At 34.8% G+C, this 17,892-nt stretch overlaps 2 protein-coding genes across 2 annotated transcripts; both read left to right on the top strand.

The window, feature by feature from the left end:
- Positions 1-259: 259 nt before the first annotated feature.
- Positions 260-8,031, top strand: LOC130498662 (uncharacterized). Its single transcript, XM_056992210.1, has 5 exons — positions 260-436; positions 3,636-3,806; positions 3,929-3,982; positions 4,310-4,453; positions 7,536-8,031. The coding sequence occupies exons 1-5, from the start codon at positions 272-274 to the stop codon at positions 7,986-7,988; spliced, it is 987 nt and encodes a 328-aa protein (XP_056848190.1). The 5' UTR covers positions 260-271; the 3' UTR covers positions 7,989-8,031.
- A 5,830-nt stretch (positions 8,032-13,861) lies between these two features.
- On the top strand, positions 13,862-16,312 carry LOC130498696 (uncharacterized). Its single transcript, XM_056992249.1, has 2 exons — positions 13,862-14,279; positions 15,474-16,312. The coding sequence occupies exon 2, from the start codon at positions 15,474-15,476 to the stop codon at positions 16,149-16,151; it is 678 nt and encodes a 225-aa protein (XP_056848229.1). The 5' UTR covers positions 13,862-14,279; the 3' UTR covers positions 16,152-16,312.
- Positions 16,313-17,892: the final 1,580 nt, after the last annotated feature.

Below are 17,892 nucleotides of genomic sequence, written 5' to 3'. Positions count from 1 at the left end.
TTCTATATGTTTTTGACTGAATAGAGCCCGGATGGGGACCTGATCGTCTGCGTGAAGATAAACGATCAACTTGCTCTTCAACATCCTCTCCTGCAAAAACACAAAATCCAGGTTTTTCTTTTCTTTTCTTTTTTCTAATCCATTTTTCTTTCGTTTTTAACCTATGTAATTTAAAAACCACTACCTAAACACATTCCATTTTGTCTTTTTTTTTAAAAGGATCGTCGTCTAAACTATAGATTTTATGATGCAGGAAACACCAACTGGTCATATGGTACAAAAAGAAGAAAATTCTGCTTGGCAAGTGTGGCACAGGAGGAGTAGAGCGTGTCCCCGAGGATCTATTCCTGTAAGAAGGTCTGAAGACACCCTTTTTCAGAAGAATGAGACAGTTTCTCCCAATGCCGCTGCAGATAGAGCCACTCGTGGACACCAGGCCAGTACCTAATAATTTATTTTTCAAAACATTTACACAAAATTATGTTAAAAAAAAACATTTACACAAAATTATGAAGGATGATAAACATATTAGATAAATTATTTCCGTTTATTTGAATCGTTAGTTGTATGAAGTTAAAAAAAAATAGAACGATTTTAAGAAATAACTTTCGGAACTACCGTAACGAATTTAGTGGGTGATTAATAACACTAGGGGGCATGCCCCCCGCGCAAGCGCGGGGGTTTTGTATTTTGTTAATATCCGCTTTGCTTGACTCCATGTATGGCGTGAGTGATAAAGTAGTTGTGTTTTGTGGGTTGTATGATTTAGTCTGTTTTTGAAGATTTTATTTATATTGAAACAGCTGCTGCGGTTATGGCGCTCTAGCTTCTTAATCAGATGAGTTAAGAGTATTGCAATGTCTGGGATCTGTAGAGGAGGGTTAAGAGGCTCAATGAGTCCATGTTGTGTTCAGAATTATTTTAGTTGTTTTTAATAGGATATATATTCATACACATACGACTTTTAGATGTTCCAATTGTTTTGAATGGCTTTATTTATGAAAATGTTGTACATGTAGAAAAATATACAACTATATTATAATGTATATTTTTTTTGGGGTCAACTTAGTATAATGTATATAAGCAAGTGTTATTTACAATCAACCAATTGCACTTGGATGATGTCTTTATCCCTTCCTGTAACTAATAGCCATTCTAATCATCGTAAGGCAACAAAGACAAGTACACCACCGAGGCTCTGTTGTAGGCGAGTAGGAAGTTATTTCAAAAGAGGAGCAAATGGAGGTAATGAAAACTATTAAAAGGTGTCCTGAGGCCTTACATCAATGAAAAATGGATCACAACTCGTGTAGTTGCTGAGATCAGAGCCTTGCATGGATCGTATTAGGCTAACAACATCTGAAATTTCCAAAAAAAAAAAAAGTTTTGAATTATTAGCTAATATAAACGTAGGGGATTGGTTATTTTAGACATGAAAAGTGAACTAAACACTATACCAGGAAGTTCTAAGTTAGTGTTTGCCAGAGCCAGGAGATGGTCGAACTTCTGAAGGTTGATGACAAGGGCAGTGGTAAGGACTTCGTCAATGGTGGTGCTGATGAAACAGATAACAAAAGGGTAATCTGCAATTTTGTACATATTAGTGCAGCGCCCAACTCCATCTTGATCAACTTTGCTATGGCACTGGTTGGTAGAGAGTGATGGTACTGATTAGCAACAGTAGCTGGGGCAACCCGCAGAATCCTGCACAGTCAGACAGAAGAGTAAACTCATTAAACCAGTACATTCAGGAGTAAGAGAAAACTTGCTAAACAAAATGTTTGTATGTCGAGTAAGAATTGATGGAACAACACATTCATGTGTGAGGGAGTATGTCCATACCTTCTCCATTCTTTTTGATGTTTCGTGTATCCAGAAGCTGAGGAGGCGACCAAGAATGAACTGTGACGATCTACCGATGTGGACATCGTCGAAGGTGGCGTGAAGAATGGTGGATTGAGCAACAACAGCATAGTAGGCAGACATTTTCAAGTGGTAATGGAAGCTGTACAATACCAATTTGATATGAGATGTCGGAGCCCAGCCTTTATCATCATCTATATATAGCTACATCGGTTGTGTCGGTTATGAAACGGTGGAGACGGAGTTTTTGATCGTACATGAATAAAGAGGGAGAGATGGAGAGATAGGAGGATATTAAGAGTGCCATAGATATTCGTTGGGAAATTATATCGTGTAACGTAAGCCAAATAAAGATAAGGAAGAATATTTTTGTTCAAGGTCGCAGAACTTTACGGGGTGGCTAACCCTAGTTCTCAGCCAATGATGACGATCAAACCTTCTACTGCTCCGTTGGGCCACGATATGGAGAAATTGAAAAGAACTTCTGTCTAACATAAATCACATAACTTGTGGGTGGCTGGAAAATTAAGCAGTGGGCCCAAAAAATCATATAAATCATATAACACCATACGTGACGCAGCCCACTTTAGCCCATTCGTTTTTTGAAAAAAAAATCATAGAGGTGGGGTCCATAATATGCTGACGTGGCGTAAAGGGAGAGCCCCAACCCCCTCATTATATAATAGATTTATGAGCATTTAAAAATAATTTAAAAGTAAAATTATTTGTAGAAACTAAAACATAAGTTTCAAATATAAGGCGTATACTTTAGTATTTTCCATCAAAGAAACTCTTAATAGGAATCACTAACTTAATCTAAAATCATAGGTTTCCTTTGCCTCACTTCTTGAGCCTAAAATTATTTTTTGTTTCTTCTTTATTTCGGAAATCAAAGACGATACTTAAATCGTATTTCTTCCTCGTCAGAGACAAAACCTGTTCTACGTATCTACGTATCTACGTATCTACATCGATTTCCTAGCTTGCGACAGATGTCAGTTTATTTGCTCCCACAATCATGAAGTTAAAAATTTTAAATCATTTTCGTTAAAAGTGGTAAATCTAGAAAGAAAAATTTACCTGGGGCTCTATCTGATTAAATTATAACAGTACTCTTAATTATGACATACATTAAGAAATATTATACCATCATAGATCCATAAATAGATAACATATTCGGCATTTAAAATTATAAATCAAACTATTGTTTAAAATCTAGTATTAGTGATAGTAATTATGCAGTTCATTCATACATATATAACATCAATTTTCCAAAAATATAAAATTTGTAGTAACTAATTTTAATATTTACAATTTATAACTTTTTCTTAATATCTACATATTATATATTTTTTCTTACTGTCTACATATATAAGTGAACAAAAAAACATGTGAAGGAGAAATATATTCATTGTTATTGAATACATTTTAAGCAATATATTTTAGGGAATGGAAATTAAATAAATAAGGCCGAAGAAAGGGAGTGGAAAATAAGTTATTAAATTTGATTAAATGGAATATATACCAATAGATTTCCAACATTTTTAACAAAAACTAGGTCCAACGAAATAATTTTTTAACATTTTAAAAATTAGTGACTGAATAAGTGGAGATTATAAGGAAATCTAAAACCATCCCGGATCATCTATATACCCAATATGTTATTAAACAATTAATAAATAAAAAAATAATTCAAGTAATAATCTGTTAGTGATATACATGTAATGTTATTTGCTTGCTGATTAGTACTTTTTGGTCTAAAACAATAATAGTATGCAACCGCGTACGTCAACAGCAAACCGAAAATTTATGGTACCAAAGCTACCATAAATGTCTGGGATCCGATCGTTCAGGGATCGGGCGACTTTAGTTTAGCCCAGATTTGGCTCTCGTCAGGAAGTTACGAGACCAACGACCTCAACACCATTGAGGTGGGTTGGCAGGTACGTAGATGATTATTAAAAATGGGCATTTAAATGTTTTCATATATTCAAGTGACTAACCATAAACTAATTAAAATTTCTGTAAGCAAATGACTAACTATTGCAACACTTGTACTATTTAGGTTTTCCCGAGTAAGTATGGTGATGCCCAACCACGACTGTTTACATATTGGACTGTAAGTTTCATTTCAATTTATTTTTGCTTTTAAAATACAACCTACAGGTAGCTAGCAAGTACTATTTAACTAGTTAGGTGACTTGCCATCCCGGTTCTTATATAACTAAAAAAATTTAAATGGCAGTACATCTGAAGCATATGCTAATTTCAAATTGAAATTTGTAAATATGATCTGAACATTTAAAACAAATATTAAGTTCATAACTTATAAATTAGAAAATGCAAAAGCTTATGTTTTTTTCGGTATGAATATATATTTTATCTCAGACGAAGAAGCAAATAATAAGTTACATTTGTTAATTTTTTTCACAAAACAAAATTGCAGACAGATGCATATTATTCGGGATGCTACAGCCTCCGTTGCCCAGGGTTCTTGCAGACGAGTAGCAGGATCGCATTGGAGGCTGCCATTAGCCGCACGTCCACCTATGGAGGCGACCAGTCTGGTATCACCATCCAGATTTGGAAGGTTAGGCAATATAAAATTTCTTTTAGTAACATTATAAATATATTAACTAATATCAAAATTGACAGCTAACAAATAAACCGAAAAAAACTAGTCTAAAATATGGTAATTAGAGAAATAAAATATAGTGATAAATAAAAAAGATAACCAAATGTAAAGATAATCGTAGATGTCTGTAAGAAAAAATTGTTATATATTATATAAGTTCTGGTGATATAAAGAAAATAATAAATTAAAAACTCAATAAATTTTGATTTAACTTTATAAAGAATTAAACCAATAAAACTTGGAAGAAGTGAACAGCCGGTCGAGTCAAAATAAAGTGTTTGTTCTTTTCTTTCTTTGACCTTTTAAGTGTTTGTTCTTATCAACCAACAAGAAGCAAAGACTAGGTTATATCCCAAATAAACTTTGAAAGCTCCCAACTCCCAAGCACTTTCTCTGAGAAAGTCTTGAGTTAACTGGTATTAAGCTGCTGGTTTTGCTTTTCTACTTGTTTTCACGTTTTCGCTCATTCTTCCACCGGGTTCAACTCTCAACCCTTGTTGGTGGATCAGCCAGTCCTCCCCTATGTAGTTCCTACTCTGTTTCTCTTCCGTTCAGACCTCATGGTGTTGTTCCTAGCTTCCCGGTGTCTCGTAGGTTGGAGCTATTGTGCTATAGTTTTTCAGTATTGCTGGATATTGACGATTCTCTCCTTTGATACCGACGATTCTTTTCACTTTAGGCTGATACAACCTTCTATACAAACACGATTCCAACTCTTCACAGTGGTATATTGGCCGATTTATCCCTCAGATTCTGAGTAGTATAATCTTGACTAAAACTCCTCTACTTTAGAAGCCGGGTTTTCTCCTCAAGCTCGTGTATGATGTCCTGCCACTTCTCTTGCTCTGATAAGGAGAAATGGTAGCTTCTCCCTCTCCTCCGATGAAACATATGTGGTAGTGATAATTTAAAACTTATAGCTTACAAACAATCACAGCATTATTGGTAAATTAACCAACCCCCTCATTCAACTACCGCGAGGTGTTGTTGAATTTTTACCACATGTGTGGAATGGCGAGGGAAGAGTGGTATGCAGAGTCTTGGGAAAAGATAAGTTTCATGTTCCTTTCCAGTTTGAAGAGGACTTCTTCTTGATGGAAAAATTTCTACGATCAGAAAGGAACTCGATCATATGTCTGCTAGAGAAGTGGATGAAGCAAGAATCAGAGTGGATATTAATGGCCTTCTTCCTCTGGAGACGAAGATGGAGATTCCATTGCCGACTAACGAGGTTACTATTTTGGAATCTGGATACCTTACATTTGAAAAATAATCCTCACTTGTGTTTTTTCCCTGTCCACGAGGAAAGATATTTTCCATCTCGATCCATGCAGGATCTTCACCCTAAGGATAGATGACTTGATCATCACTCAACTTATTGCGCTCCAACACAATGAATCTGATAAAGGTGACATGATGACAAGAGAGGACAACAACGTCCAAATCATAATTCTTTCCCCTCCCGGGACAGGAGAGGACAACATGAATCATCATCCCCACAACTCTGGCCATAAAGACTCTCAGAAAACATACCCTACAAATTACCGTCAAATTCAGGATCCTATTCCATCTCAACTCAGCTCTAGACCGTATTTCTGAACCTTGTCTTAGGACCTTACCTCCTTTACAAGGAACGTCAAGATTAGGTTCATGGATCCAAGAAGTGGAGATTCAGTATGATGGAGATATTAACCATGAATAGATAAACAAAACTTCAGTCCTACTGCTCAGGATGTAACTAGCCAGTCCACCCATACACTTGCGGCTCTCTGTTTGAGTGAGGTTGGGAGGTATTTTTCAAGTTAATCCTCTGCAGATCACCTTTCCCGTAATCTTTCACTTCTCTTTGGTGTTAATGGCTGAGGCCCTGATTGTCCGTTTGGCGATATATGTGCTGCTTTTTCAAACATAATTGGGAAAACTCAACCACACAATGGAGGAAGAAAACAGTTTGATTTGGTATCAAGAATCAAACACACAGACTTTGACACACTCTCTTACAGACTCGGCGACGTAAGTTAGAAAAGTATGAAAGTTTATAGAACTATGGAGAATAGAAGAAGAACACGGAATAAACATAAAAAATAGACACCAGTATTGTTTACCCAGGGTTTACCTAGAATGACTACGTCCCTGGGATCTCGAAATGAGGCAATTCACTATAATCTTAAATACAAAGACATAACACCTCTCTCTCTCTCTCTCTCTCTCTCTCTCTCTCTCTCTCTCTCTCTCTCTCTCTCTCTCTCTCTCTCTCTCTCTCTCTCTCTCTCTCAAGCCACAAGCCGGCTTGGTCTCAAAGGCCCGGTCACATAGGACCATTTTGGACAAAAGATAATAGAACACACGAGCTTCCTTTATATAGTAAGAGTCTATTACATTAAACTAGTTGAATTAGGGCATTCTTCTTTTTCCATAAACCTATTAGAAAATATTTCAAAATATTTACAACTTCCATACACCATGAAATTAATATTTTCAGGAAAACTTACATAAACCATGAAAGTAATATTCTCAGGAACCTATCAAGTTTCATAATTCCATAAAAATGATATTTCCTTTTCCTAATATAACGTTATTGTCTTGGATTAAGTTATTCAATTTTGTTTAATTTCTATCACCAAATACTGACAAAATTCTGACGGATTCTGTGACGTAGTCCATGATGTAGTCCCGAATCCAAACAAACATTAATTCTCTAATGATTCTCTTGGATTTTCTCACTTTCATCAACCCCGTGAAATGGATAGAATCTTGACCAGCTTTGTTTGGTATTTTTACTGATCTCCATCACTCTAGATCCTCTTATATCTTTTGTTTTTACTCCCAGTCTGCCTAAAGGTGAGGCTGACTATGTGATGAAGTCATCCCTAGCCGTGATTAACAATCTCTCATCTAGTGAACGATTTTATCTTAAGTAATGAATGTCGTGTTTGATCAAAAAGTGTTTGTTCTTAATGGCAAGGAAAAATATCTGAAGTTAAATTTGTTTGGTTTAATTATATACATAGCGACCTAACCGTATTAAAAATTGCAGGATCCTATATCTGGCAACTGGTGGTTGGCTGTTGGGGTCGTCACTTTTGAACCGGTCGGGTATTGGCCGGCCGAGCTATTCACCAATATGTCTGACCATGCAACAATGGTAGAGTGGGGCGGAGAGATCTTATACCAAAACATCTCTGGCCTGAGCACAATAACCCAGATGGGATCCGGGGAGTATGCTGAGAAAGGTTACAGAAAATCTGCCTATTTCTGTAACCTCAGCATCGCCGAAGAACCCAATTCCCTTCAACCAGTGGATGATTTCAACATGCAAGCAGACCACAAAGATTTGTATACAATAACGAAGTCGAACACAGAAGCTTGTGGCAATCACTTCTATTTTGGGGGTCCTGGTTATGGACATGTGCGTTCGACAGCGGTTCGTGGAGCAGCTTCTCTTGTTCTCTTGTTTTCTACAGTTTTTTTAGTTTTATGGTTTTTGTGATAGTATATCTCTGTCTGTTAAATAAAAAGTTGATAATAATTAAGACCGTGGCAGTAGTTAAGACGAGACGATTGGTGTTTGTGATGTTTTCATCTTTGTGATAAATGATCACTCTTCTGTAATCTGAATGGTAACAAAATATATGAATCTACCTAGTTCTCTCTTCCTCATTAAAAAGATATATACCAAAACATTTCTAGCCGAAATTGAACTTGTCGTTTGAGTTCTCAATTCAATAGTTTCTATGTATGTAGAACCGAACTAAACCACTAAGCCTCTAATCTGATCTGATCACAATCGATCACTAAAACCAAAACTGAACCGGTAAACCCGGTTGTATAGTTAAAACCATAAAGAAAGCGCTATGCAATAAAAATTGAATATGCCCTACGGCGTTTTTTTTTTTCCCTCAAAATAAAATATATTTAAACGGGCCGGAGCCCAACAAATTACAAAGCCCAAACCGGGCCCAAACCAACACCCAAATGGGCTTACAGCCCAGACATGGGAAACCCTAGAGTACTCAACGCAAGCCGCCTCGTCGATCAGATGAGGAAAAGAGCAGGACACGTGTTTCGATCCCTTCCACCGAGGGACACGCGTCGCGCGCGGCCTTTACGTCATCACCGCTTCTCGCTAACTCCGGCGACACCACACACGGTTCACCGGAACACACCGGAGGTCCAACCTCCCCACATCTTCATCACGAACCCTTCAATCTCAAGAGTGGACTTTATATAAGAGAAGCAATCGCCCTAACGAGTTCTCCGCAACCATCTTTTACCGCAACCACTCAGGAAGAAGTTTCGCATGCATCACCAACCAAACCAGAGAGCTTTCTTCTCTTCCGGCGAAATTTTCAAACGCCCAACCCAAATCGAACAAACAAAGCAAAAAAACACAAAGCAAAGGATTAAACCCTAAAAGACAAGGGACCTAGAGCCGGCGACGCAAGGCTTTGAAAGCCCTCACCCCCCGGAAGCTGGAGCCGACGGCGGCGGAACTGACGGAGCTTCCCCGTCCCGGAGACAAAAGATCGGCGTCGACAGAGCTTTGAAAGCCTCCGTCTCCCGGAAATAGAACCCAGACAGAAGATCTCTTCCCCTCATCCTCTGCTACCGCGTCGTGACTCCACGAACAGAACCGCCACGGACGGTGGCTGACCAGAGCTCGGACAAAGCGGAACCAAGAAAAGACGGGAAGAGATAGGGGACTGATGCTACAAACTGAAATGAAACAGACTCCGGCGGCGGCACGGTCGCTCACGCACCGTCCGACCGCCGGAATCAAAACCCGATCTACTTTCTCTCTCTTCTCTCTCTTCTCTCTCACAATCAAATCTATTTTTCTGCCCTACGGCATTCTCTACAATAGAAATTTATTTAACTATTAAATATATATAATTAAGAAAAGGATATTAATATATTATGATCTGATTGCAACTGATTTTCTATTGACATATCTAAATATAAATATTTAAATACTAAATCATAAATAATAATTATAATGATATTTTTCAGTTTTGGTTAATATCAAAATAAATACTAAAATGTAATTTTTTAAATTACACATCTATATTCGGTTAGCCAATTTGTATATATTAGTCAAAATAGATAAAACATATTAACTGTTTTGATATTCTGCATTTCTTTAGGATGATGAATCATAATAAATATTATTTTAATAAAATTTATTAAATATGTGTATTCTAAGTGTTTTTCACACTTTTACGGGCTTAATAATTTTACAAAAATTGTAAATGAATATATTATCAATTCAAAAACCATTAGAATAAGTTATTTCATGTTTTTGAAATATTTAGTAATTAATTAAATATTAAAATTTTATAGACAGTAAAGTTTTTTATTTTATAAAAATATTATTTATTACCTAAAATAAAATTTAAATCATTCATATATCATAAAACAATATACAGATATTTATATTTATTTTTAAAATATTATGATATAAAATATTTTGGATAACATAATATAAGATCTTTTCATATAATGATGATTATAAATTTAATTTATGGATAATTATATATTAACAAATCAAATCTAATCATTTATTAAAATTAATAAAGACTTTAAACGCTCTAATTTTTGCCAACATTGTTTAAAAATTATTAAAATGATTATTTTTATTGTCCTAAACAATTCATCTTAAAAGACAAACTATTCATTCTATCTTACGTGATATATACATTAAATAGACTGGGTTAATATTACTAAATCAAATACAATATAAACATATATGTAATATTTTAATATTATAAAAGTAAATATATTATAAATCTAATAATGATATTATCTTTAGATTTTTTTTTAATTTTCTAACATAATGATAAAATATTAGCTAAATCACTAAATTTATTTATTAAGATTACTAATTGCGCATAAAATATAACTACACCTAAAATTATGGAGAGCATGACAAATCAACAAATACACTTCGTGAATAATAGTGTATATAGATTCTTTGGAATATTTCCTAAATTAATTGTTAAGTCAAAATTATTTATATATATGAAGAATAGAATTAAGGAATGACATGAAAATGTCCAAAATATTATTATAAATGACATGATTTATATCGAAAGATATGGATATTTATTGAAAAACGAAGTGTACCATGTGTCAATAGTATAGATCATTTCCGCTTTAATTTAATATCAATTTCATGCTAATTTAATTCAATATACATAAATTATAAAAAAGTACTTTTATTTGATATCATTTGTTCTTCTTGACAATCCTCACTTTTTTTTGAACGGCAATCTTCTCTATATCATATATTCAATAGTTTTTTTTAGTTGATGTTGATTGGTTAAACACATTCTACGGAGTGCATGAAGACCCTGCAGTTCTCAGATGTGGTTTTTGCTACGGATTGTTCTCAATTGGTGACGATGGTGTCCTCACCCGAAGAATGGCCAGCATTTACTACGCACATGGAGGAATTTCGCCGAAGTAAGATTTTCTTCCCTAATTTCAAGATCCGACATATTACAAGGGCGCAAAATACAATGGCGGACAAGCTTGCTCATGGGGCAAGGAGTTCACCATGAGCTATGTTATATGTCGATTTGATACCTCCGGTTTGGCTTTCCAAATCGGTGAAATCACGTTAGAGTAATTCATTGTTGTCCAAAAAAAAAAAAAAAAACACATTCATCATAATGAAATAGCTTTTATTTCGTTGGGTCATTAGGAATTGAACTTATACTCAGGAAATAGAAATACAACGCTCAAATCATGCATTGGCACAACAACACCGTAACGGAGAATTGGGAGGAGTAATACAATCTCCAGTTAGAAACCCTTTAGAAATACAGTCAACGAAGCACATACGGGGTGAGTACAGGTCTGTACACAAACTTTTAGCGCAAAACGTATACTTATGTTGGACCGGTTGGACCTTCTCCATTTCTGCACCTACAAACCCACATTAGAACATAGTATATGATAGGTTTCAATAAAAAAACATAGTATAGGATCTGGTTTACAAAAAAAAAAAACATAGTACGTGATCTTTGTCAGTTCTAGATTTTCACAAGTTAAAACAAAAAATTACACATACCTGAAGTCAAAACGTTGTGATTTGACAACGAAGCCACTAAAATTATTGCGAGACAAAAAGTCACCCAAGTTTTTTTGATAGCCATAGTAATATTTTTTATACAGCGGAAAAATTGTTCTTGATTCTTTTGATCTTAAAAGGCTCTATTTATATTGATTTTAGTCTTGGGGAAAGTCAAATTTACTCCTTTTATATACTTTTCCATTATTGGATCTTCCATATTCACTAAAGTAATTTTGGGTAAAAAATGATTAGTTTGTATATTTGAATATTTCATTTTATAGACATGTGGTGAAATTTCAATATATTAAACTTTCTAGTGAATCTGGTCAAAATAATTTACTGCCCAAATTAGAACTTTGACTACTTAATTGCAAACCATTAACACAAAGAAAAGCAACAAAAGAAAAAAGTTTTGACCAAATGCAAAACGATCATTTTATTTAGTTAGAAATCTTTGCTTTTGATCAAAAAAGAAAAGAAATCTTTGACTAAGGTACTATGAACTTTGACAATGTATTGTGAAATTTGACTAAAGTTATTACTATATGATCTTCAACAGTTAATCTTAAAAAAAATTCTACCCTATATAGAGAAATTTACGGCATATGAGATGACTTTTTCAAGTTCTTATTACACGTTACAACTTATTAGGACTATTAATTAGAAGGTGTTATTAGTTTATATATTTTAATAGATTTTTGAAAATCTATGAAATTAGTGTTACTGGTTTTATGATTTGAATTTTATATTCAAATTCATAGTTATTAATACAATTAAAACAGCAGTTTTTTTTTTTACATCCCTTTAGATTTTCAAAATATTTACAGGACTACCACTGTTATTTTATACTAATAATAATTATTATTTTAAATAAAAACAAATATTCCATTTAATAAATGTTTAGACATTTGTTTCCTAACTAACCCATTTCCCAAGGTTTACTCGATCAACAAACTTATAAAGTACGTACACAAATTCTAAGACCATTTAATAATTTGTTACCCATCTTCTATAATTTAGCTAACGATTATACACCTTATTTTTATAACATTATCATATACATAAACGATTATGAACCATAGGTCGAGAATGTGCATTCAGTTGTATTATACACCATATATTTATACCATTATAAAATATTCATTATGAAAAAATGACTTTGACATGAAAAAAATCTTAATGACTGGTGTAATCGACTAACAATATAGGACAGAAATCTTTAGTAAATTCGTAATATATATGATTCTAACAATATTTTGGTATGTTCATCCGAAAAAATGGTAACAAACTAAAGTATTATAAGTATATTCAATTACTATATACTAATTATAGCTTTAATTTTAAAAATAATATATGCAACATATAGTGAACATTGTATGCCTCAATCCGAAGAATCAAATCCGATCCGAAAAAATTGATATGGAATCCTAAACGAAACTGGTAAAATATTCATATGGGTTCAAAATTTTGGTATTTAGAGAACCGAAATTAAATCTGATCCGAACTAAAATATTTTATGTATCTGAATATATTTGAATTAAATTTATATTCTTAAATATATTAGTTACTTTTAGATTTAATATCCAAAAATATGTAAGATATCTTGAAGTCATCCAAAATATTAAAAAATATATAATAACAATCAAAAGTAAATATCTAAAACTGTTATACAATACCTAAAACACTAAAAATAATTAAAATATCTAATCATTCTCCATACAAATTTTCAACGTCACTATAGTTTTCATAAAATAAAAATTAAAATTATATGAGTCTGTATGTTTGATGACAAAAAAAAATTAGAATTATATTTTCTAAAATTTTAGTTCCGCACTTTCAAAGCGCAGGTAAAAATCTAGTTGGTTTTATAATTTTTTTAAAAAGATTTTAAATTAAGTGTTGTTCAATAACATATATTTTTAAAGGTTTAATTTGGAATTGGAGTTGAGTGGAGTTTTAAGTATTTTTAGGGTAAAAATAGAAAAGAACAAATACCGAGTTGCACTTTGTTATTTTGATTGGATTTGTATTATTGGTTTTTCAAAGTTTTTGTGTGTTTATAAGTTGTCAGGTATTAATGCTGGTTCGATTTGATAAACACATACAACTCGTCAATATCTCATACAGATATCTATTTGTGTTATGAATATTGTGTGATGTCTATTATGGAAGGTTCTAGATTTACTTGATTCCTAAGTTTACTTGCTCACCAAGTTCTACTTGGTCTCCAAGCTATTGTATACCTATATAAAGGATACATTACTCAATGAATATGACACACCAATTCCTCTCTTCTCTTCTCCTCTCTTCTTTATTTACAACACGTTATCAGCACGAGACTCTAAACCCTAGCTAAAATCCAGCGAGCACAAAATCCCTAATTTCAGCCGCAACTTTAAACCGTCATATCTCCCTAACCGTAAGGATCCAGACGGCGAGTAATATATCAAATTGAAGCTCTTGACGAGACGAATCCAGCGCCGCAGACCACGCATCAATCCGACTCCAGACGCGCCGTCACCTCCCAGTGCAAGCCGCGCCGTCAAAGATCATCCAAAACCCTAATAGCCGCCAACTCCTTATCTCTCTTAATTTCGATTTCTATTGTTCTTAGATCTCATACTAATCCAACTTTGAAACTTTCATTGTTGATTATTTAAGGTTTCTAAAAGAGGAACCAAGGAGAAAAGATCGGCAAAGATTAAGGTAAGATCTCAAGAACCCTAATCTTTACTTGTGGTTCAAGCAATTCGGATTTCAAACTTCTCTTCATCTAAATTCCGATTTAAAAAATTTTGTGATTTGATTTGGTTGATTTTAGTTCTTGTTTATTTTAAAATCAAAACCCTAAATCCTTAATAGTTTTACATGACTTTAGTTTTGTATGGACAACAAGTGATACCCCTTTAAGGATGACACGCTATATGTCCAAACAAAATTTAAGGTCAATGTTTAACCTAATCCTAAAAACAGATTTGAATTTTAAACCCTAATCCTTAAAGTTTAAATCTGATTTTAAGAAACCCTAAACCCTAAAATATAAAGCATGTGATTACATGACTTTCGTTTTGTATGGACAACAAGTGATATCCCTTTAAGGATGACACGCTATATGTCCAAACAAAACATAAGGTTAATGTTTTCCACTTCTTTTGGTCGATGATGCACACCATAGTGTGACTAGACCATGATTTTCTTTTAAGTCAATGATGCATACCATTAGGTATGACTAGACCATATGAAGTAAAGGTCGATGATACGTACTCTTAAGTACGATTAGACCATAAAATAAAATCAATGGTCGATGATGTTCACCCTCAGGTGCAACTAGATTTTTCACCCGTGATTCACGGTGATCATCCACGATGATCCGCGTTGATCTATGATTCATGATGATCCGCGATGATCTACGATGATCAGTGATCCAAGGTGATCCACGGTGATCCTCGATGATCCACAGTGATCCACAATCACCGGTGATGGATGATGCGCACCACAGTGCAGCTAAATCACGATCCGTTTTATTTGGTCGAGGATGTGTACCGAATGGTACTACTAGACCATTAAACCACATGGGTCGATGTAGCATACCATATGGTATGGCTAAACCATGCACTCTTCCATCCCACTATTTTCAAGGGATTTATAAATCAAATAAGTTGATTAAGAGATGGATGAGTTATGAGAAAGTAAATTTCTAAAAAGAATGCAAACTGGCCGTATGACCCTCTTATTTGTTTGCTGGCAATGTGATTTAATTGTGTAATAGCCGAATGGCATTGGTCACACAAGCCATATGGCTTTATTGTTTACATACTGGCCGATTGCCTTTTATTTCTTGGATAGCCAATGGCATCAGAAATTGTATGTACTAACACAAATCATTTTGATATGATTCAGATGTCGAGACTCCATCACTCGGATTACCCAGCCCTTGATCTCAATGGAGACAATTACCTTGATTGGGCAATGAACACTTCAGCTGATTTAAAGTCTAAAGGACTTGGGAAGTGTATCAAATACGGCAATGATACCCTTGCATATGAAAGGCGTAGAGCTGTTTTGATAATGAGAAAGCATCTCGTGAAGGATCTGTATGATGAGTGCAGTTACATCAACGATCCTTACGATCTCTGGTCGAGATTGAACACCATGTTCTTCGAGCCATTACTAGATGAGTCCATGAAAGAATGGAAGGCTCTGAGGTTTCAGGATTATGAATCCGTGGATGACTATCACTTTGATCTTATGAGAATCACCTATAGTCTTAAACTATGTGGTGAAGTGATAACAAACTATGACTTGTTAAGCAAGACTCGTGACACGATCCATTCAAAGGAAGTGTTGTTATCACAGAAGGCTAAAGGTTTCACAACCTATTACGACCTTCTCTCATACCTTTCAGCTCTTGAGGAAAAGAAGCAGAAAAGGAAAGTCAACCTCGACAAACTCGACTATGTTATGGAAATAAGTGCCGAGTATCAATGTGAGATGATATATGGTGATGCTGAAGAAGCTAAGAAAAGAAAATTCGGGTGGACTCATATAGATGATGAGATTGGTTTATTCATTGAATAGAGAACCAAATGTGAGCCACGTCCAAGATGTTATTATGGACTGGCCGGCTATTGTTTAAGCCTTTTGACATTCTGATTTCATACTTATGATTTGGTGTTTTGTTTTAAATATAATTTGTCATTCAAATTTCATAGCATTAATAAAAGTTTTTCTTTTATCTTGATTGATTTGCTTGAAAAATATTTTTGATTGACAAATGAGAATGAAAACTCGAGAAGAGTATGTCTAGACCACCACACCTAAGGCATGGCCTTAAGAGGCACGAAATTTATCACCTAAGACCCATTGAGAGAGACCCAAAATCCCACTGGCCGTGGACAAGGATACCACAATAACCGTGGTTGTAGATCCAATCATGGCCGAGGAGGGAGTAAAGGTCGAAATGGCATTACAAGCCACATCAAAATGGTTTCAATAATAAACCAATGGGCAAAGTAAAGCAAAAGGAAATGTCCCTTTAGCTTATGAAAATCGCCAAAGGCATATATATAAGAGAGGTTGAGACTACATTCTCCCTACTGATCTAATACTATGCTAAGGATCAGTGTGATAAGGCATAAAAGCCTAGGTAACCAGTAAGGTTCACCAACAAATTTATACACTTTATGGCATGACCGGATTAGCCATCCTGGTCCGAACTTGATGCAAAGTTTAAAATTACTAAGGCACAAAGAGTTATCCCATAAGATCTCACGTTGTGAAACATGTACACAAGGGAAACTCAGTAGGCTTCATTGTTCCAAGCAACATGAAAGTATAATCTGATCATAAGGGTAGTGAGGACAAAACCCGTGATCATGACCAAACCACAAATTCGTGTAACATGGTCTAAAACCATGCTGGCCGTCCAAGCATTACGTTTAAGTGAGGACAAACAAATGTATTTTATAGCATGTTCATGAGGGGGAGAATAAACACTCCGTATGGTCCATGACCATACTATAAAACCCGAACATGATAAGCCTGGCCAAAGGCCATAAGACATTATAGCTTGGCCGTATAAGGCATAACCTATAAGGTTGAGACTTCAAAAGTCTATAAGCTTGGGTACACCACAAGAATACATGTATGAAAGATAAGATACATCAGGCCATATAAAGTGAGCATAGATATTCCCGTCTAAAGATGATAAAGGGTCATAATCCAGATATAGACCATCCTAAGAGTCTATGAATAAACCACCACATACCTATGTGCCATCTAGGATGGAATACCTCATCTAAGGATGAGATGAAAATCGGGAATATATGTTGGATAAGAGAACATGATCTTTCTCCCACGAATTCAGTGAGACCATGAGCCAAACAAAGGTGATCATATTGTGGCCAAGGTACACGGATTACATACAAGATGAATCCGACTATCCAACATCATGGAGAAAGCTATAAGCTGGTAAATAGAAAGTGAAAGTGGAATGGTTTTAACCATCCAAGTCTTGGCAAAGATCCTCGGACCAGATATATATGTACTGGACGTCCATAAACAAAGAAAGAATGATAGCCAGACAGACCCGAAAGAATGACTAAGTCATACCAGCTTAGCACCACTATATAAATGTCCTAGTAGAGACATAATCAAGTTGCTGTAAAAGTCTATAGAAGATAGACCAGAATGTTCCATATATAATGAACCACGGATAGAAAAGTTAAGGTGCTCATAATGATAGATCCGGGTTCATGAAAGAGAAACCATACTAGACAATGAGATAAGACCGGCCGGTCCTAAGGTACAGGTATCATAC

This window comes from Raphanus sativus, chromosome 8 (genome assembly GCF_000801105.2).
Source record: "Raphanus sativus cultivar WK10039 chromosome 8, ASM80110v3, whole genome shotgun sequence".
Taxonomy (NCBI): Eukaryota; Viridiplantae; Streptophyta; class Magnoliopsida; order Brassicales; family Brassicaceae; genus Raphanus; species Raphanus sativus.
This window is presented reverse-complemented; position numbering and strand designations above follow the sequence as displayed.